Below are 23,324 nucleotides of genomic sequence, written 5' to 3'. Positions count from 1 at the left end.
AAATTAAGTACCTGGATGTTTCTGAAAACTCCAGTAAACAAATATTTATAAAAATAAATGTATTTTTTAGGCATTAAAAAAACTTTAAAAATATTGTCATTTGATGAAAACAGTCAACTCTACATTGAGTAGAAGAAAATCTACTGCTAACAAACAACCTTCACAAATCCAGTGCTTCCTTCAAATTATAAGGACTCTAGATTCACAATGGAGTACATATGTTGCTTTAAGAAACAAATGTTTTTTTAGAAACAAATTTTTTTGAGAAAACTATTTCTCATTTAGGTCAATTTTCTGATATTATTTACACCAAAAAGACTTATATTATAAACTGCTCCCAGGACTTGAACTGGGACTATTTAAAGCGAGACACTGCCCAGAAGAAATTAGCATGCAATATGCTATAATTATTTACTCAATAACCAGTCAAATCAATACTATTTACCATCTGTTCAGAATGTAAATAATGATTTCTTTATTTTTGCCAATCTCTGACCACATTATAAAATATTTATGCTTAGATGCACTCATCCTGCTTTGGACAAGGGGCAGTAATCTGAGCTGGATCTTCCAGACACACACTGTAACACAAACAACAAATTAAAACTAAAACTGAACTAGTGCTCACTTCTGATTAGCCAATTCCTAGCCCAGGAATAAGTTAAACTTTTTTAAGGTTTTGAAGGAACTAAGTTTTATAGGAAGCAAATAAAGATGGCGTGCAGTTAATTATCAATAGAGCATGGAGGCACAGAGAAGAGAAATGACTTGGTGCAAGGTTATCCACCTGACCAAGCAAAGGCTCAGGAATAGAATCCAGATTTCCTGAGCACCAAGTGACACGTCAGCAGGATGTATCCTTCGTCTTCATAGCTGTGACCTTGGAGGAAGGGAAGGGGAAGGAAATCTGGAGCGAAATAATTTAGGGCAATTCTGTAATGTGAATGACTGAAGCCAAGCATTTGTCTCATCCCAAAGAGCGAGCTGTAACAAGGATCTTACTGATTCTGATGACACATTTTATTGCTTGAGCTAAGGCTACAAGCTCTGGTGATTACCCAGTTAAGACTGCTCTCCTTAAACCTGGGATAATGTCGCATGTACCTGCTCAGGTGTTTGTATTTTCTTATCAACTCAAGGGAGCTGTCATCAGATAGCTTTACACACAGATGTGCAGCCTACACTGACTGCATCTGTCATTCTGAACAGACTAGTGCACATGGCAGCAGCTCTGAAAGATGAGACAAAACATAATCAGTCCCAGTGTAGCTAGCACTTACAGTCCTCAGATTGTTTCGGCCAAAAGCCCCTTTACACATATCTGACAGATAGCAAAGCAAATGTGATAACAACTGAATTTCACCTTGTGATACTCTGGCACATACAAAAGACACGAAAACCAGTTCTGACCTTTACACTGTTGTGTGCTTCTAAACAAGTGCTATTTAAAACCACAGTCTGATCAGAACCATCATGTCGTCTATTTTAGTTTAGCATCAGACATTCAAATTACACTTCTTAATCATGTTATGTCATCTATAAAGAATTACAGCCTTGCTGAAATGAAATTAGTTCACCTCATAAAGCTGCAGGGATCCTGTATGGTTCCTCACCATACTCTGTTTTTCTGCTTAGAGAAGTAAGTTTAAACAGACAGATCACCACATTCTGGAATTTTGGCTCCCTTACCAGCTGAAAGGGTCACCTTCCTACGTTTCATTTTCCCCACCTATAAAATAGGGAGCCTTCCTTCCTCATGCTATTACTATTAAAGCATGTGCAATTCTGAGTAGCGTGACTGGATTATGCATTAAGGCTGGATATAAGTATAATCTCTCTACAAACTTGAGAAATCTGAGAATTGTTTCACAAGATCAGTGCAGAACCTACTGGGCAACAGTGACCCTCCATCCATCGGGGTGTGTGGATATGACTTACAGTTGCACTGTTGTTCCTTCACTCCCAACCAGTTGGAAATAAAATTGTTTCTCTAGGTTCTTCTGCAATTTGTCAAGCTTTACCTACAAATAATTGTATCCCAAAAGGCAAAGTGTAGTCTGTATGGCTAGGAAGACTAGTACTGTAAAATAAGCAGGTAAAAAATGTTCACACATTGATCAGATGGTGTACCAGAGATGGTAGTAATTTACTGGAAACGACAAACAGGAGTCTCAATATATTATACCATCTGTCACCTAGTTTGAGGGTCAAGAGACCAAGTACTAACAGTTCAGCTGTTGGAGTTCGGTAGCATTTTTTTTCCCTCCTTTCATGACCAGCACAAAAGCTAGACACAAGTATAATCTGTAACTGGCTGCGAGAGCGCATCTGCTGTGTCCCCTTGGGAGGAGAGGGAAGGACATGGCTATCTCTCTCTTGTCAAATCAGGCAGGATGCACTGCAGGAGCACTCTGAGGTCACTGCCACTTACAAAAAACTCTGCACTCCCCCAGCGCTGGGATGGAGCACACATCTAACAGCACAGCCAGGGACTACTCCTAGAGAGCCAGTACCTCTTCAGAGTTCCAGACATGAGCTCAGGCCTGAAAGCGCAAACGCTGTTCTGTAGCAGCCTAACACTTCAAGCTAGCTAATTCTGATTCCAAATTAGCGACGATTTCACTCAGGTTATGTTGCTGGGGTGTGGAATGCCCAAGTATGGTGATCTATTCCTGTGAATGGAACAGACTCCAGCTGGGGGTTCTCTCTGATGCGCTCCCCTACCCCTTGGGGTAAGGTTTTTATCTTGACTATGCCTACAGAATCCCTGACTCCACAAACAGGTCCCCAGGATGGATGTTGGCTTTTTTCTGCATTACTAATCAACTCAAGCTTGAATTTTTAAATAGCGCTACCTGCTCCAGAATATGTTCCCAGAGATCTTCTGCATCTCACCAAGTATGGCTAGCAAGAGAGACGACTTACCGCAGCCAACTTGTCCTACAATCATTGTCAGCTGACCTGCGAGAGATGAAGGTATAGATAAGCTTACCATTTACCAAATGCTCACAGAAAAACATCTTAATTCTGTATATCTGATGTCATTTTGTACCTTGAGGGATTCTGATATCAATGTTGGACAATGCTGGAGGACCTTCAGGCGTCCATGTGAAAAATCCATTTGTGATCTGTGCCAAGGTAGAGAGAAATAAGAAACAGAAAACCAGCTTTAGAGCTGACTTCTTTTTTTGACATATGAGACACTTGGATTTTCATTACACGGTGCATAGGAAAAGAGTTAGCCTTTGCTCAACGCAGGAAACAGATCTTCAAGTAACTGATTTTGTAAAGGCTGGTAATTCTGATGTGCAAGGATCTCTGAACTCAAACAAGCACAACAATTAGAAAATTATGGAAAATTCCTGTGAAAAAATAAGTTGGTTAGGGTTTCTTTTTTGTTTTGTTTTGTAAGGTGGGCACATGAAATAAGTGAAATAATTACAATACGATTAAACTATATACGGTGTCACGGTGTGCTCTTTGCAGACACATTGCAGAACATACAGCAATTACACGGTCCAAATTCCAAGCAGATTTGCCGAACTTTCCACAGAAATTATATGTTGCTGCCTATTAAGAGTATTTTCCTTTGTATTTCTGATATGATTCTTGGATAACCTAGACTTTGCTAGATACAGAAATCTTTTCACTGAAGGAGACTAAAACCAAGAAACGAAGCCTGTTCAGGACTTTAAATGGAGGACATTTCCATGAATACTGTGAAAAATAAGAGATGGGAGACAATTTCAAAAGGCCTGTATTTATACAGGACCCTCTTCTCTTACTTTTTCAGAGCCACTGAAGCCTTCAAAACCTTTCAGCAATGCAAAGTACATTTTTTGATCTGAGTGAAATGGGACATTTTTATCCTACCCTACAGAAAAAAAGTGATGGAAAACCACCCGAAAAAATGAGCAGAAGAAAGTGTACTGTTCCTCCCTCTAGATTACCGAAGGCAGCCAGAGGATCCTCTCTCGAAAAATGCCCTTTCATGGGCAACAAGGTGCAGATAGACACGAACTGCAGAAGTTCCCTGACCCAGGTGCCACCGCTGACAACGATGTCAGCAGATGGAGCCAAAGATTACAGCTGGTCCTGGGTTTCTGCTCAAGACTTCACAAATACTGTCCTTACAGAGGTTACTGCTCTGGCTTTTCCCAAATATTCCTCTTATTTTCCTGGAAGTCTATTTAAGAAGGAACCTGCACAAAAGCAGCAAGTCAGATGACAGCCCCTAAAAAAACCCCAGAAGTACTACCAGTTGTCCTACTTGGTCCCTTGAAATGGAATTATTCATTGTCTTCTGCCAGAAATGCAAACGTAATAGCAGACTTCCTAAATAAACACCATTATCACTACAACAGCTCTCACGTTTTTTTATTATTTCTGGGCATCTCCACAGCAAATCAAGAGCAACAGTCTTCAAAGTAGCATGGATAACTTCAATTTTTTCTTCAAAGAAGTTATGTCGGTTAGTTTTTAACTTCATCTTGAAAGGCTACTAGGAATTACAAAAGAGGAAGGGAAGACCCATGAAAAGATTATTGTAGGAATGTCTAAACCAAATTCTTTTCAATTTTCTTCACATCATTTTTCTGTACATGCACTGGAAGTGGAAGAAAGAGCCTGGCATACACAAAAGGCTGGATTAGATGATGTTTCAAGGTTCCTTCCAACCTGGGCTGTTCTATGTTCTAAGTTGGAAATTTTTGTCATGAGAACAGGACTAATGGCTTGAACACTTCAAACAAAATTGCTGAGCGAAATATAGAGGAATATACACAACTAATCACAACATAGATATTAGTAGTCAATTCTTAAAATGGAAGGTAGAAAAAAAAAGGTGAAGGTTAATCTGTGACACGAGCACAAGTGTCTGACAGTTCACATCAAAATGAATTTGGAACTGCCTTCAGAATATTGAAGTGACTATTAATGAGCTATATAGTAAGCGTTATTAGAGTGACCTTCATATCACCTTTACACAAAACTCATCTGCTTCTGTGATGTTAATGGGTCTTCTCATGTGAGAACTGTAATTGTTCCAGTCCTCCCTGGCAGGCCTCTTGCGGTTAACAACTTTGAGTGGCTGTGCAAAATCAGAAACACAGAATAAGCAGTAATTAGTGGCAGCACCAGCAAGATGTCCTAAACACAAGCAACCGTCTTATGACCTATACAGTTCAGAGCATTAAAAAAAAGTTTTTGCAAGATTTGCAAGAATCACAAAAAATAATCAGTAGGAAATGGAAAAGTAAAAAAATTATTCTGGGTACAAATTACTCCAGCCAATTCACCTGCAATTAAACAGCATTACTCACCACCGCCTGGTATTTGCTGTGATTATCTGCACTTCTTAGCTCTGAAGATTTATCATGCTCTTCTCCAATTTCTTCACTTGACAGGAATTCACTCAGTTTCTGCACGCTGAAGGAGAAAAAAAAAAAAAAAAAAAAAGTCACACCTCACCCTGGAAGGCAAAACTTTTGTTCACCACAATGTTTATCACTGAGCATCCCTTTTAGTACTGTCTGCTGCGTAGTTTGTTTTCATTTTGTTACGGGTGTATGAAAACACACAAGGAGAAATTACTGCGAGGAAGCTGACAAAATTTGCCCTGTTGTCTATTAAGAGCTACGGTCTGTACAGATGCTTCTCAAGTCTTGTCTTTTCTGATACCACCAGAGCAGTTACACAAAAGATTTTTTCAGACGTTCGGTGGGATGCAGACTAGCTACAAAAGCAGCTCATTTTGAAACCACATGCTGAAGTAGAATTGCTGTCATTTATGTTACTGAAGTGCTGCACAGTCAGTTCTACTGAACAGTCTTATGAACACTAGCAGTCTGATGAAACCTGTACCAAGCAGCTGTGATGAAATATGAAGGGTATGAGGTAACATAATAAAGGAATATACCTTAACAGACAGTGTTCAACAGACGAGATATAAAAGGAAACCTGACAACCAGCAACAAAGAGAAGGCATAAAATCTTCACAAGCTGCTTAAGATTTAATTAGCTAAGAGATAATGTGCCTTTATTATGACATGTAATAGATCATGCCATCAATTTTATCTCTGTACCTGACTTTATAAAATGTATGTCTAATCTACACACAGGGACAGCAAATGAAATTTGCAGAGGATGTGAACTGAATCATGAACTGAAAATCAAAGGGATTCAATTAGCTGGAAATAAGTTAATTACCAGTCTCCAAAATAATAAACTGCCAGAAGGCCTTAAGTTCCCAAAAATACATTTATGGTCAAGGACTGAAAAAAACTCATTTTGGTATTTAGCCTTAGGCTAACTAGGGAGAAACAGGCAAAGATGCCACTGTAGCAGAGTGATATGCGGCTGCTGTTAGTGTGCAAATCTTAAAAAAAATGAAACCCCCAGCATTTATTTTGCATTCCACTGCCAGGGATTTCTTCTTCAGGAGACTCAGCTTCCTCCAAGAACCTCTTGAGATACCCCACTGGTGCCAGAACAGTGCTTGGACCAAGGCATGACAGGACTGCCTGGGGCAGGCTCCCTGTACAGTCAGCACTTGCCCTGCAGGTAGCAATGGAAGCCACCTGGGGACTCCCCAGGAGAGAACTGGTTCTACATTTTTTCTGTCAACCTGCCCGCTCACTAATAGCAGCTGAGGAATAAGAGATACATAGCAGCATGGATTTAGCTAGATCAGATACCACAATCTGAGCAACTGCAAAGGGGGAGAGTAACTATTTGGGATGGGACAAGAGGAGTAATATCTAATTCAGGCTCAGTGTTGGACCAAAATTCCTCAATGGGAAAGTCCATTATCTTAAAGGAAGAAATCAGAAGCCCCATCACTATTAGAGATAATTTATATCTATTTGCACAAAGCTCTGGAAAACAGGGCTAGGATTTTTTTGTTCAGAGAACCAGACATTTACAAGAACATTTTAAATGTCTTAAAATGGACCAAATAATGATTTAGATGCAGCCTATATGGAGTTGGTATGCAGCTGCACCTACATTCTTTACAGAAAAACTACACTGACATTTGAATAATTGCTCTGAAGGTATCAAAAGCAGATAGACAAATCCCCTGGGACTCTACTCCAGGGTCTAGAGGAGGAGGAAGAGAAGACAGCAAATATATTTTTGGACCACGCACACCCAAACAAGACCGTGTCTCTATTAAGTCATTCAATACTTTGATTTTACTCTCTTCTCTCTAGTTGTGTATCAAGGTGGCTGTACTCTAAGTGCTAAGGCTTCTCCCTGCAAGCCATCTGCCTGATGCTCTGCTTAATTCTGAAACTGCTGCTCCTGCGGCAATTACTGAGGAAACACAGTATAGCTGTGAGAAAGTCTTTTGTTAGAGGAAGCAACTCATGTTTCAGGATGCCACACTGTTCTACACTCTTAAAGAATAAAAAAGTATGTTCTCTGCAGAGCTCTAGCTGACATCAGTTTCACTAGTATGCCAGTATCTCCATGGGGGAGCTTATTTTTAAGCCACTGAATAGATCTATTGATTGAAACATGGTTATTTGCACAGCTGAACGGAAAAGCTGTTTCATATTAAACCAGCTAGATACATAATGCACTGTTGCTACTTGACCTTTGCCGACGGAAAAGTGTACACTGTACCTACCCTTTGTCCTTGAAGACCTCACATTTAAGAAATACATCAACTGGCTTCTCAGTTCTAATTTTCAATGGCACAAACTCTACACATTAAAAAATACTTTCCAAAGAGATAACAGAATTTCTCACCTTCCTAAGGAAGCTCCCCCTCTCAGAAGCAAACACCTTAGCACTGTAACTTGGAAAGTTTGCAGAGGCCTTATGTGGAACAGAAGCTTTATGTCTGTTTTACCATTGGAATTGATCACACTGTTGTTCTGATAGTGTCAATGACAATCCGTGAGGATGCTTTGCAATTGGGCATATGTGTAATGACTAGATACTGACGAGTTTATTTGTGGAAATTATTGTCCTTAATGGCCTGTGGCACCAGAGACTATAGCAAATATTAACAGAGCAGGGGTTGTGAAGTGCCTAAGATGCAAAGCCAGTAACACCCACTTAGCATCCTTCCTATGGGGGTTACACTACTGGATCATCTGCTTCACTTAATTCCTTTCTGTCACTACAGGAGAAGCTGCCTTGTACCCTTGCTAAAACCAGTTAAGAGTATCTCAGCCTAAGGAAAGCTAAAGTACAACTTTATCAGGTTAGGTTACCTTTACCTGATCTAACTGATCAGCTACTTACTAGCAGGAAGGTGTAACAGCAGGACACACTTACAGCAAGTAAATATTAGCTTTGCTCAACTGGCACAAATGCTGCTTTCCAAAAACTGGCTGCTTTTTCACATTTATCAAACTATTTAAATAAGCATGTGTTTGCATGGGTTGAAAATATTTGGCACATGCTTCCAAAACACTGCACTGACGGATGGGGTACTCAGAAGACACATCTAGAACAGCACCAGCAGTGCTACCGAGCGACGCACCCTGGACCACCACCTGTGTTACTGTGACACAGCCAGCCAGGGAGACAAGGACCATATCAACTTTGTTACCAAGCTTGAACCGTGGGATTCCTGTCTGCATTACAAACAGCAGGGCAACAGCCTGCTAACAAGAAGATAACTACAAAATAACTCATGAAGAACTCCCAGCTAGCAATAATTAGTACTTGGTTGATACTAATTGCTTCAGAGTTGTTCCTGCAGCATTAACAGGAACACAACTCATTTACAAAGAAATCCTTAGACAAGCCAAAATAAATGCCCATTACCAGTGCCAGTGCGGGCACCCAGACATTTTGCTGGCTGCAGTCTTAGTGTGACAGCTTGCTATGACTCTAGGGACTACCGCGGTGGCTGCAAAACATTTCATGCCAGCTGCTGATGCTCTCAGCTTTCACACTTGTTAAGGGAGAGGACACAGCTGTGACTTTGCACTGTCAGGAATTTTGAAACAGCGAGGGCAACTGAGCCTCCTGCAGCAGTCTCCTTTCCATCTCCAAAGTGACACAAAGGCAATTAAGGAAGGGCTGGTGTCCAGTACCTGTCCCATAGCTTAGACAAGCTCTGCAGATAGCTATACTGGAGGTCACAAAGAGGTCCTAACAAAGCAAGAAGCCCAAACTCTGCCTTCCTCCCCTATCAGTCAGGTAGAGTTACACTGCAGAGAAAAAAGCATGAAGATGTTTTTACACGAATCTGTTGATACTCAGAGTAAACCTCCCAGTGAAACAGCAGTTCTACTGGCTGTTATTTCAGGTTTTGAACACTCAGACTAACATGTCCATAAGAAAATAAAAATACATCATGTTTGTAGACACTTAGTCATTAACTTACTCTCACACTTAACAGTGGTTTTTCTGGCACTTTGGTTATTTAACTCTCCACCAACAGGTGACCTCTCAGGCAGAGAGGCAGAGGCTGAGCACACCCCAAGAGATACACACTGGAACACCTGTGCTTCTGCGATTGCCTTTTTCCCTTCTACGTGCCTGATAGAGGGAAACATTTGGGTGATTTACAAATCTAAATCTTCAGTAAGTTTTCATATCTTTTCTTGTTACCACACATATGTTGTATGCAATACCAATAGAGCTCAACCTATTCTACATAATGAATTATTAGATGTGGACCACCTAATATTGGTTGTGACAACTGTTATCTGCGAAGAACTTGGCTCACATGCTACAACCATGCCATTTCTGAACTTACAACTGTACAATGAGCAATAAACATTCTCAAATGTTGGAGAGGTGTTAGCAAAAATATTAATTTTACAGTTCTCACCTTACTAATGCTTTGACAGTGGATCTAACCACACTGGAGAGCAGGAACAATGGAGACACAAGAATATGAAACAGGGAGATGGAGGCAAATGCTACTGATGGGGAGAAGTCAGCCTTTCTTGTCAGATGAGCATGGACCACAAATGTCTACAAAAGAGATTTGTTATTTCAGTGAAAAAAAACCCACCATCATTATCAGCATTTTGTCATAAAGAAGGAAACGTGCAAAGACTTCATATTTCATAAGAATTTCATCTACAGAATCTCAGTTTATACTTTCTGAACAGTTTGGGGGAGCGTTACATACTCCAGGCTGCTTCTGGTCACAGATGACAAGCAGGCATTCTCCATTCTCCCCCAGACAAATTGCAAATGTGTAGCAGGTTTGCACCCTGTTCTCCTCCTTCCTCATTTCCACATCACATATACTTGAAAACGCAGTTACAATGAACACTACTTGGAAAAGTCCATACTTACTATAAGCACAGCTGCAATTGGTATTGCTGCATTCATAAAGACTGTGAAGGAAAACACAAAGGAACATTTAGAAACAATTTCCATTCAGGCATGCTATATGGTAAAATACTACTAGCGCTCATTTGCAATGCCATTTTCTATGCTTAACATAGGAAAAATGCACAAGTATCTACTACGCACATCAGTACACTGTTCTAACACTCCTGCAGTTTATTTCTCTTCAAGTCATCAGAACAGACCGAACCCAGCAGTGCACGCACCCCTGCTGATGATCGATCTACTGGTTTTGAGCTGCCATCAGCTCACACACAGCTCAGGCCAGGGGTGCTGCAGGTCTCTGCCTCGTGAGAGGCAGAAAGGCTGAGCTGGTACAAGGTCTGGGGGGCACCCTGAATACCTGACAGTGAGACGGAGGGGGACCTGCCAGAGGCTGCACAGGACACAGTGCTGGGGCTGCCCTGCGGGCCGGCCGCACACCTCGCTCTGCCCCATCCTGCAGCCCAGCGGTGGGACCTCCCGGCAGAGCCACTGGCACGTACATCCAGTTGTGACCTACTTCTCGGGCACCACTTCTGAGGTACAGAGCTTTGTGGCCCCTCAGGTTTTGGGATGCAGTTCAAAGGGTAGGGAAAGATTGACAAACCTGCACTGATCATTGATTTAGCTTATTCTTTTGGAGGATTTACTCATAATTACTCCTGCTTTGTCAGGGTTGGCTTGTGTGTACATCTTTGGGAAGTCAATACAAGTTCTAACAGTACCTAAATGCAGTAGAGCTTCGATTTTAGCTGGGCCTTGAGTTATTAAAATGCAAACAATGAACCAGTTTCCTCCCTGACCTCAAACAGTGTCTGCCTTGGTACCCTGGACTCCCTCACTACGGCAACTCACACACTATAGCAATCAGAGGTTATTCAACAGATGGGTGGGGGGAAGCAAGCAAATACTATTTCTGTATAGGGAACCCTTCTACATAAGGCAGGAATATGGGTTGAGAATGAAATAATAACCAGTTCTCCATCTGGGAGCTTGAGTCAGAACCAGAGCTACGTCTGTCCCCTCCATTGCAACCTGAGGATATTATTTAATCAGCACTTTCTCATTTTGACCTTCACTCAACTTAATTTCATTAAGTAAACAACACAGAGAAAGAGTACACAATCTACAGCTAAAATAGAATTAAAAGATCGGTACAAGTGTAACAGAAAAGAAAGAGGCTAACCACTTCTTTTCTTGCTTAAACTGGGCTGTCCTTTTCTCCTACCAGGCACAGCCAACGTTCAGACAGTAAAAGCACTCCCCAGTTACTTTATTTGGAGTGGAGTGTCATCATTTGACCCACAAATACTTCCGGCTGATTGGCTTGGCCATCCTTTGCTGGGCATAAACCCCCTGAAGAATATATACCATATACAGTATACTTAACATACCACCAGACATTGCTTTTGCCTACATTTAGAAGATCTTTAATGAAACCTGTAAAATACTTCTAAACTCGGCACTCAAGCTTAAACAAAACAGCTGTGTTATTTCACGTAGCTCTAACTCCAACTAAATGACAGAGGAGAGTATCTGAAAACATAGGTATGTTTGTGTATATAATTGCAAAATAAAAGCTTAGCCTTTGGAAAGACTAGAACGTATTAAAGCCTAGACATTCAGAGTTTACTTCTCACCCTAAGGAGAAAAAAAAAATGTATTTTTCTGAGGGAAATGTTCTTTTCTGTCTTGGAAAACAAAGCCGCTTCAGTTCAGACTTCCTCCTAATGACTCTACCTCCTGCCCAGTTCTCACACTTTGTATAAACTTGAGGTAGTTACGGCACAGAAATTTTGAAAAAGGGCAACTTGTTGCCTGTAACTATGGACTTCTTAATTCCACTAAATCCTTGCATTTGCAGTTTGCCTTTGAGGCTGCTGTAGTACACGAGTTTGCTTTTATGAATGAATCTGAGGAGAGAAACTATCAAAGCTGATAAACTTCTCAGAGGTGGATTCTGCTCTTCTGCTGTCTACAGTATGAGATCGTACCTGTCAAATGTGAAGCTGGCTGGATTAAATATACTGTAGGGTTGCCCACTGCAGGGCTTGGGTCACTTGGTGGCTCCCAAGAAGTCGATCTGATTTTTGCTATTATGTGAGATCACAAGTACAGCCAAAGACTTCACTGCCAACTTCTTTGAAGCAAACAGATAAGGCTTATTGAGCCACTAGAATGTTTTTTTTGTTATTTTCAAAAATTATTTTCATTTTTTCAATTAAGCAAGTGTCCAGCATAATAAAACGTTTTCTAAGATAAATTTATTTTGCAGCTAAGACTTTTGGTTTAATTAGATTTAATCAAAAGTACTTTGTTACTGGAAAAAGGCAGTCTGAAAATTGGGAAAAAACATTTTCAGTTGTTTCTGAATATTTTAGGATAGCAACTACTGTTTCTTTTCCTGTGAGAAAGCCTGGAATTACTTTGCTTCTGACACATTAAGCAAAAATTCATAGAAACAGGAAAACCACTCCTTTCTTTCTGTCTTTCCTGAATATATAGTGTATACTAAATCCTGTAAAACTGAGCATAGGGTGATCTTACTCATCAGTATGAAAAAAATTACAGAGGAATCTTCATTGCTACAGTTAAAGAAATCGCTGCCAAAAATCAAAAGCTGTCACTACAAACTTTGCAACCCAGCTTTGATTCTGGTGGGTGCCTTTCATTAAGATTATAGGAAGAGCTAATTTCTAGAATAGCTCTTTTAGTACACATGAACAATTCCATATACACACAAACTGGATCCAGACCCAAGGGTGAGGCAGAGGAGATCCAATTTCCATGTGGTCTTGAAACGGAATTTTCTTTCTGTCTAGCCAACACTGCCCTGAAACTTGTAGGTATATTTTCTGTAATCCAATGCAAATCCATTCCTCATGAGCAGAAGTAACTCCAACCACAGTCTTTCGTTCATGTTAATATAACTAAGTGTATCTAGAAAAGAATTCCAGAGTCTTTTCTAAACTGTATGTTAAAAAAAAGGTATATATAAATATCTCATTTCTGCTTTCTTATTGTTCCTCTTGATCAATAATACACGCAATCTTGGTCATCTGCCCTTTTCATTTTTTTTCTTTTAAAAAATGTATGAAATTATATATTCACTACAATATTAGCAAACACGTTTTGTGCTGATTATGCCTACTATTCTACTTATGGTAAGAAGAAAGGAAAGTTCTATATTTATGCTCCTTTTTTAGTCTCCTAAAGTCCAAGTTTGTAAAGATCAATATAATTTCTGCTAAAGACAGCGGGTGTAAGGAACTCCTGGGCTGAAACTACAGGAATCCTTTATAAGCCAAAATGATATGCACCGTCAACATAACAAAGTTGCGCTGGTCTACCCCAGCTGAGAAATTAACTGCTGTATCTCACATACACATAAATATCACACATAATACAAAACAAGAATGCAAATGCAAACATTAAATCTTTCAAGAAGCATCAGTAATATTTAGAACAGTTCTTAATAATACAAGTTCTTACTTATGTCACTATTTCTTTACAGAATAGTCAGTACTCTTGGGATGAATAAGCCTTCTCCTAGCTGTTACAAATGATACTGTGAGGACTGGAAATCAAATAAGCCTCTACAGCTCCTTCAGTCCTACAGCTGAACCTGTGGCCCTGACTATAAATAGATTTTAATGTCACATGTCACACTGCAGACAAAGGGAGCCCGTCTGTGTTGATCTGGGTGTAAGATGGAGTTTCTGGTCACAGAATCTACCCCAGTTAGACTGTGGTTTATGTCAAAATGGAAACTACTTTTCAAGCACAGAGCGCTCAGGATCTCCAGAGAGAAATTCTGGTCTCAGAACTCAGTGAAATCCTCAACTTAATGTCAGTTAAATTCAGTGGGATCAGGATCTTTCGCTCAGGGTACACTAGCTGTATAATCATTTGGCAGGCAAGAAAGTCAGCTGCACGTCTCTCGGGTGAATGAAATCACATGATACTATCCTGACTGCAAGTTATTTTGCTAAGGAGTAGTCTTCCTTATTGGCCTAAAAGGTATTTGTACAGGTACCTTGTGGCATTTGAATACTAAAAGTTTCCATTTCATGAACATCTTACACATTATACGAAAAGTATTCTTCAGTATGACTTTACTAATTATTTCTAAAGTAAAACAGTAGCAATGATACAGGTGATGCATATGATCCTCTCAAATACAGAGTTCAATTGGCCCTAGGTATTTTTAAAAGGATAATAAATGCCTTAAAGTAGGTTGAAAGATAACATGAGACAAAATAATCTAGATATAGAATGACGAAATTGCTAGCATTCTTGTATTTTTCCTTTCTAGGATATAGAAATGGTCTTAAGAATCACTTATTTTTATAAGAAATCCAGATTTTGAGTAAGAAAGTGCAAGAACCATCTGTGGGAGCTTCAATGCAAAGACAATGCCTGTTGCATATAACGATACACTATACTGTGCAAAATGCAAGGAGGAAAAAATAAAAAAATCACCAAACCCCTCCCTAATCAACAAAGGCTTCATCCTGAAGGCTATGCCACAGAGGAGAATATTTTGGCTGGAGACAGCCTGTGAAACACTTGTCCCTCAAAAGCTTTTCTCCAGGAAAGCCAGTGCCACGAAGCATTAACCTGGACTTTCTCTTTTAGGCATATATCCCACACAGGCAAAATTCTATTGAATTAAATGGAAACTCTGACTAAATGGAAAGTGAGGAGTACAGAGCAGAGCCTAAAGCAACTGGAACAATCTTAACTCATTAGTAGCTAGTAATGCAGTAGCACTTTAGCTGAACAGTGGATTAGAATGAAGTGACTTACTGGATATGGAGGTATAAAGGGCAAAAGACTTGAGGCTAGTCATTTCCTTCTGTCTGGTTTCCTCCACACTGCTGTGAAAGATGTGTTCCCAAGCATAGAGTTTAAGGAGCTTAATGCCTCGGAGCATCTCATTTGTCTTCTTCAGTCTCTCATTGGAGTACTCCTGCAACATTTACAAACACATTTACTTCAAGAGTGTAATTAAAGCACCTGTTCCCCAAACACAAGGATCACATAAATATCATACGCAGTCTCTTGTAATCAGTTAAGTATACTTTATTAGTTCTGTCCATTTAGACGCTCCGTTGCTGTTTATCATGAAGGTAAGCTTTGCCAGGGCTCAAGTGAAAAGGCCATTGGTTTGCACTCCTGAATCATACAGCTTGTACTGAAAAATTTTACTCTGTCAGCTTTCTGATTACTTGCAAGGCAGCCTCTCCTGACGTCTACTGCCCAGCGCATGGGCTGGATTTTCAACAGGCACACTGACAGCATAGAGATCAGAACACACAGACAAGCTACAACGGGGTGCACGGCTCTGCCCCATCAATACGATACGGAAACAACAGTGCCAGGCTTCAAAGCAGCAAGGACACATCAGCAAGAAGCTGTGATCCTGTAGGGATCCTTGACTCTCAGCAGGGCCAGCTGGCTCAGGCACAGTAACACACAGGTAGTTGTACTCCCAGTAAAGCATAACTGGAAGGTATGCTGCTTCCAGTTTTGAGGCTAGCCCAAGGATCTTTGTACCATTACACTGCACAGTGCAGACATTCCTAGCAAAAAACACACTGCTCCCATCTGCAGGAATGTTTAGGTGATGCTGACTGGTGTCTTGGATGCTACAGGGATGAATGTCTACAGCTCTTGAAGGGTGTGCATGTTGATCACAGAACAGTCAGAGTTGGAAGGGACCCACCCAGTCCAACCCCCTGCTAAAGCAGCTTCACTTAGCGCAGGCTGCACAGGATCTCATCCAGGTAGGTTTTGAATGCCTCCAGAGAAGGAGACCCCACAGCCTCTCTGGTCAGCCTGTTCCAGTGCTCTGTCACCCTCAAGGTAAAGGAGTTCTGCCTCATATTCAGATGGGAGTTCCTGTGTTGCAGTCTGTGCCCGTTGCCCCTTGTCCTGTCACTGGGCACCGCTGCGAAGAGCCTGGCCCGTCCTGTCGGCACTCGCCCTGGAGAGATGTGTGTGCATCGATGAGATCCCCTCTCAGCCTTCCCTTCCCCAGGCTGGGCAGGCCCAGCCCTCCCAGCATTTCCCCATATGGGAGATGCTCCATCCCCTCATCATCTCCGCCAGCCCCTCTCCAGCAGCTCCCTGTCCCTCTGGAGCTGGGGAGCCCAGCACTGGGCACAGCACCCCAGATGTGGCCTCACCAGGGCAGAGCAGAGGGGGAGGAATTGCCTCCTTCGACCTGCTGGCCATGCTTCTCCTCATGCACCCCAGGGTCCCACTTGCTGCCCCCCAGCAGGACAGCTCAGCCTGTGCTGGTGCCTGGGGCTGTCCCTCCCCAGAGGCAGGACCCTACACTGGCCTTGGCTGAACTCCATGAGATCCCCATCCGCCAGCTCTCCAGCCTGCCCAGCTCTGGCTGAACGGCAGTGCAGCCTCTGGGGAACCAGCCACTCCTCCCAGTTCTGTATCATTATTAAACTTGCTGGGGGTGCGCTCTGTCCCTGCATCCAGGTCGCTTGTAAGTTGAACAGGGCTGGGCCCTGGGGAACACTGCTGGCCACGGGCCTCCAGCCAGGCTCTGCGCTGCTGGTCACAGCCCCTGAGCTCTGCCATTCGGCCAGTTCTCAGCCCACCTCACTGCCTGCTCACCTAACCCACTGCCTGAGCTATGAGGGTGTTATGGGAGACAGTGTCAAAAGCCTTGCTGAGGTCAAGGTAGACAACATGCACCACTGTCCCCTTGTCTACCCAGTTGCTCCATCGTAGAAGGCTATCAGGCTGGTCAGGTGTGAATTCCCCTTGGTGAATCCATGTTGACTACTACTACTAGCCTTCCTTTCCTCCTCAGGCTTACAGAAGACCTCCAGGATGAGCTATTCCATCACCTTTCCGGGGATGGAGGAGAGGCTGACTGGCCTGTAACTTCCTGGGTCCTCCTTCATGCCCTTTTTTGAAGACTGGAGTGGCATTTGCTCCTCCAGTCCTTGGGGACCTTTCCTGTTCTCCATGACCTTTCAGAGGTGATGGAGAGTGGCTTGGCAGTAACACCTGCCAGCTCCCTCAGCACTCGGGGGTGCATCCCATAAGGGCCCATGGATTTGTGGGTGCCAAGCGTGCCTAAATGATCCCTAACACAATCCCCCCGGACCACGGGAAAGTCTTCCTTTCTCCAGACTTTCTCTCTTGCATGCAGGGTCTGGGATTCCTGAGGGGTGGCCTTAGAAGTGAAAACTCAAGCAAAAAAGATGTGAAGGCATTACTTTTCAGACAGGAAGGTACACAAATAACTCATTACCACCCGTGATTTGTGGTGGAAGATTTCTGCAATCTGTCTGGCTCCATTACAGGTTCATATGGCTCCCTTGGCAGCACATCAGTCGCTGAAAGTGGGGATAAGGTTCAGAGCAGCTGGGCATAGTAATTCCAATAAACCAAAGAAACTCTCTCAGCAGCGATGCAAGCGATTCAAATTATAGACAAGCCAAGTGGGGGATCAAGGAACAGCTTGTGACTTCGCAGACCTCTAAGCTCCCCAGTTAAGGAGAATGCTGTTGAAGTTAGGACTGCTCAGTGGTTATTTAAATAAACCAGCCTGATAGATTTCCACATCTATAACATATCTGGGGGTCTGAGTTTGGATGCAGCATTCCTACTTCCTTTTCCCTCGGACAGCTTGTCATGCATGATTCATCCATTTGTGCACCATCTGACTGCACAAAGCCATTTCAGTCAATGATCACTGACCATTTACATTTGCAAGTTAGAAAGACCTTTAAGTGCTTTTTTTTGCTCTTAGGGAAACATACTTGTTGAAAAACAAACTCCAAACCCTGTATCTTTACTCATTATGCTTATCATGTTCTCACATTCTTGAACATTAAAAAATGTTTGAGAATCAGTTCTTACTCAATGTCCATGGTCAGCTTTATAATTCAACACACCAAGCAATGCATAATTACCCGAGGTGATATCTGTATCATGTACAAGTTTGAAGAAACTTACCAAAGTGCTTCTCTGGGCTTGTGAGAGTTTTGTTGCTACAAAGTACTGAACAGGTGCAAGGACTATGATTACTGCTGCTCCAATTAAGGCACTGATTCCAAGAAGGTAGTAGAGCAGAAGAACTCCTACAATTATCTGTTGGGAGAAACAAAAGTGAGGGGAAGGCTTGGGATGGCTTCGCTTTGGGTATGCACCACAGAGACCAGTCGCAGGGTCACACAGGGACAGCACATTCAAAGCCAACTGCTGGTGCAGCTAACCCTGCCCCCAGACGTCACACGTTCTGCATCACGGGCACAGTGGGGCATGAGTGGTCAGGATATTCTGTCAGAGGACCCAATACACCCAACGCAGCGTTCCTCCCAACTTGTGTCCTCTGCGTGTTTCCCTCTCATGGATTCCCCATTAGGAACAGTAGAAGGTTGTACAGATTTGTGTATCTTCTCTAATATATTTCTCAAAGCTACTTAAAATAACTATTTAAAAATAAATACATTTATAAAAATATCTTTAAACAAAAGTTATTTTAAAATACTTTCAATTTGGACTGTGACATCTTCTCTTTAGAGTCACTATTAAATATGGCAGGGGGTTGGAATTAGAGGATCTTTAAGGCCCCTTCCAACCCAAACCATTCTATATTTCTGTGATTCTCCATTGGCCAGATTACACAGCATGCATTTCCTTTGACATACACGTTTGTTTTTTTTTCCATTGACATTTAAGCATTTTTACACCAGGAAAGTAATTAAATCTCCCAGTTTAATCAGAAGTCACTAGCCTACAACACTGGGACTTCCACAAAGAAGAAATGTTTCTTTGCTTACTATAGAAACTAATATGAAACTTTATTAAAAATAAAACTGATCTTGCCAACGTTAACATGACATTATGCCTGACCAGTAAATTTTAAAAAAAAGATCATCATATTCATACCACTAAGATCTTCCACTTCAAATAAACTCTTAACATAAACTTGCAAGGAAGTGTTTGAAGGATCCACAGTACCAGACTGGCAATGACTGTTAAAAAATGGTTAGAGAAACAGCTTAAAAACCAAAGGTTTGTCTTTGGATAAATGAGAATCTAGAGAGAAAGCCACAGTCTGGATGGAAAGGGATATTGTAAGCAGCTCAATAAATGCAGAAGAGATACACAAGCTACCAATATTAATTACCACTAATCTAATGACTGGCTCCTGAACAATCTGGGGCATTGACACTACATTTTTATCAGTATAAGCTCATAAATCATTCAAGACATAGTGACAGAAAGTTCATTTCCTACATAATTTCCCTTAGTTAAAAAAAAAAAAAAAAAAAAGGAGATTTCCTTAAAGCATTATCTACTATTCTTGCTATACTCGCATACTCTCATAACCCTCACAATTATCTTCCATCATTTTATGGCTCAGCAGTCACACACACATCGATTCCCACACGTATTTATGGGAATTGCGTGTTTCCATGAATCCCTAGTTTCCACATTTCCATCTTCCCGTTTTCATGAATTTAAGGCACAGAGCGAAAACATAATTTTTTTTCTGAACAATCATTTTATGCATCTCTGCAGAAGAACTAAAATGTGACTCAAAATAAGTCATAGTATTTACCTAGGAAACATGTGGTAAAGTCCTATTGTATATACACCACAGATCTAGTAAGGGCAAAGGTTAAATTGTAAATTAAAGATCTTTTAGTGACGGTTAAGTGCACTATCTACTTCCACCTGAGGTCAGGAAATTCATGAGCGTACGAAGCCAAACAAAACACACAAGGCCTCTGTCACAAAGCCTTGGCAGAACTCCCCTCCAAAACATGAAACGGTCTTGGTCCTCACAGATCAAGATACTCATTCCCAACTGCTTCTTCATGGGCAGAAAATCTAGGCACCAGAAATACAGGAAAGCATTGAACAGTGGACAGTTAGGAGATGTTCAGAAATACCAAGTCAATGTGGGACACTGACTCCCTGCTTTACTGCTTTCTCCCACTACTGGTTGATTGTCAAGGACATGATGGGACTGGCCGGTTCTAGAAACAGAGCCTCAGCTTTTCACACAGGCAAAGGGAAAGCTATTAGCTATTCCAGCTACTGGATCCCAAGGGAATCGCTAGCTCACAGCTGCTTTTCCAAACACACATGCGCACAACCCCCAGCTATTGAAAGGGTCAGTCTTTGCAATAAAAATTCTATGTTTTCAACAAGCGAAAAATGATCCCATTTTCATCTTTATATTGTGATAAGGGCAAACTTTTAAAATGCACTTGTGTGTGGCACAGCAAAATGAATACTTGTATCTGAAAAGTGCTGAAATCTGTAAGCAATGTTGCGAGTAATTCTATATTTATCATACCACACACTACATCGTCAAGAATAAACAGTACGTAGACAATACCGGAGCTGCTGGAGGACAGTGTCTGGCAGATGGGAAGGCTTTCATTAATATTTCTGAGAAGGTAACGATCATATTTTTAAAAGCCTGTGTAATGAAACACATTGCTTCCCTTTCATCAAAATCCAAAAGCTCTTACCTGCCAGAGATATATATCATGAGCAAGAAGCTCACCAATAGCTCTGGTTATTTTGTCTTGATTATTTATTGAAGATAGCAAATACTGTCAGCCAGAAACTGCTTTGTGGCCAGTTTTGAAAGAAACAAAATGTCCTTTCATTACAACTGTAAACTATCCCTGCCAATGAATCAGAGATATGAGAATACAGGATTTTTTAAATAATGACAATGAAATCAAACAAGAGTCTTCACAAAATGAAGGCGGGGGAAAAACCTTTACAGGGCCTCATTTGGCTCCCAGGGTTTGAGCCAAAACTACTGGGGGCATCTTTCAACTGATGGGCATCCCCAGGCCTCTTTTCATGGATTTCAATGGCCTTCAACAGTAACTTAAGGCAACGATAAAGCTCCTATTGACTCCAGCCAGAGCAAAGATGGGGCTCGGATTATCTGGACTGTATAGAAAACCTAACTAGTTATGAATGGCTATTACAAAATCCACAGCAGATGCTGAAATGCTAATTGTCTGGTTAAGAGCTGCAAAACAATTTAAACCCCGTTTTAAATAAAAATGAAGCTTGTGCAACTTTTTAATAGCCATCGCTTGAGCATCCAGTAATTGCTTTCACTGCCTCATAAAACAAGGTATTGAGTGAACGTTGTGGAAACATGTTTTGAAGAAACTTTTGACCAATGTGACTCCTTGATTGCAATGCATGCACCCATCACAAAACAGGCGCAGGCTTTGACACTGAATGTCCTCATCTGCTATGGAGCACCACAGGGTGAATTTTAATGCAAATATAACCGTATTTTCAGAACACTTGTCAGGAAATCTTTATGAGTCCATGACTTCTGGCACATTAGAGTAAAGTGTTGTTACAGAATATGCAATGACGTTGGCTTAGTTCTCAGTTGCCCTACAGTGCTCTCTATGCTGAGCTGCCTTACAGTGGTCTTACAAAAAGCGTACGTGAAACTGGTACCTCTTATATTGACTGTTTTATTAACGGACTTACAATGGAGATGAAGCCTAGGGGATAAGTGGATCCTAAAAGTAATCATTAAAGAGGTGGATCCCTCTTAATGCCTCATAGCTCTTTCAGCAATATCATTTTAACAGAACACAACCACTGACTTACTGCAGGGTACTTCTAGTAAATGGACAAAAAATACCCTGATAAACAAATTACTACTAAACAAAGTGCCAACCCATAACCATATGCAATATGATATTTCACATCAGTTTATTTTCCTTATAGCTGCGTTCTCTTTGGTGAAAATGCAGGTTCCCAGTACCTCTTCCCCCCCAATTCCAGGGAAACCTTCCTGATGCTCAAAAATGTCAAATTTCTTCCTGAAAAATTCCTGATGATAACTGCTGTATCCATTACCCTTTTTTAATTCTATAAAGTAAAATGTTTTTAACTGGCATACAAGTGTCTCCAGAGTAGATCGGGAAAACTAGTCTATACTCCAATGTAGTTACTCCTACACAAAAAAAAGAGACAAGTGCATTTATATTAGATGAATGCAGTCACACTATGACCTGTACAAATACGACTACATTCACGCTAAGTCTTAATATTTTAACAGGTATAGTTATATACAGCTCACATATGTAGAGTAAATGCAAACCCTAGGCATGAAGGCACAGTTAAAAGAAGTCATCAGTTAGTAAGCTGCTGGTTGTTTACACCTTAATGTGCTCACTATCCTGATTAGATGTTTTACACAACTCTCATTGGAGTTAGCAAGAGTTTTCCCAGAGATTCAGACAGATTTCTTCTTTCTCCACATCCTACTGCAGTCTCAGAAGCAATCTGACCCTCACTACCACAGAGGTACCAGAAGACATATGGTAATATATCAGGTTTCAAACACATAGCAGAAGTGTGAAAACTTCCAGAGTTTTTCAAGAGGACACCAAATGGTTTTCCAGAGAACAAATACTCCCCGAAGACTGAGACTACACAAGAGGACACAGATGCATTCAAGAACTCACTGTCACTGATAACGAAGAACCTGCACCGCCCTCCCCCGTATTTTCCTCAGTGAGGAAAATAACAAATCCAGGGAAAACAGTTAAACCCGGGATTTTTTCCAGGTTTGGAAGTTAATCTGGTTTACCATGCAATCAGATTATTTTAAGACCATCACAAAGCAGAACCTGCTCTTCGGATCTGCAGCAGCTTGACCAAAACCTCTTGGTTTTGACAGGAACAACTGTAAGATCCACTCAATTCTACTACATATCATTATTATCAGAAAAGAATCCAGATCTCGATGGCCAGCAGTCTAGCATCTTACTCTTTGAAGGACATTCATATAATTTATATAATCACCTGAACAGCTGGCTTTTCTTCCCCATCCCCAACTTGTCAATGTAATATTCCAATGTGCTCCTCATCTTACAGAAGAAAATCACTAGTATCACATGTTGATGGACACAGGAACTCCCAAACAACACTCCTAAAGCCACGTTAGAAACTCGCTGGAAATATGACCT

At 41.3% G+C, this 23,324-nt stretch overlaps 1 protein-coding gene across 6 annotated transcripts in view; it reads right to left on the bottom strand.

The window, feature by feature from the left end:
* ABCC8 (ATP binding cassette subfamily C member 8) overlaps window positions 1–23,324 on the bottom strand; it is an 83,081-nt gene that overhangs the window by 37,140 nt on the left and 22,617 nt on the right. For 5 of the 6 annotated variants that reach the window (XM_037401637.1, XM_037401632.1, XM_037401634.1 and 2 more), the window contains 8 exons: window positions 18,301–18,435; window positions 15,118–15,280; window positions 10,273–10,313; window positions 9,797–9,942; window positions 5,322–5,427; window positions 4,979–5,089; window positions 3,053–3,128; window positions 2,856–2,961 (listed from right to left, as the gene is read on the bottom strand). In XM_037401637.1, the coding sequence (XP_037257534.1) occupies window positions 2,856–2,961; window positions 3,053–3,128; window positions 4,979–5,089; window positions 5,322–5,427; window positions 9,797–9,942; window positions 10,273–10,313; window positions 15,118–15,280; window positions 18,301–18,435 (884 nt within the window). The remainder of the gene's footprint in view (window positions 1–2,855; window positions 2,962–3,052; window positions 3,129–4,978; window positions 5,090–5,321; window positions 5,428–9,796; window positions 9,943–10,272; window positions 10,314–15,117; window positions 15,281–18,300; window positions 18,436–23,324) is intronic. The other variant, XM_037401633.1, reaches the window with a different exon arrangement.

This window comes from Falco rusticolus, chromosome 10 (assembly GCF_015220075.1).
Source record: "Falco rusticolus isolate bFalRus1 chromosome 10, bFalRus1.pri, whole genome shotgun sequence".
Taxonomy (NCBI): domain Eukaryota; kingdom Metazoa; phylum Chordata; class Aves; order Falconiformes; family Falconidae; genus Falco; species Falco rusticolus.
The sequence above is the reverse complement of the archived record's forward strand: the minus strand, read 5'-3'. Positions and strand labels throughout refer to the sequence as shown.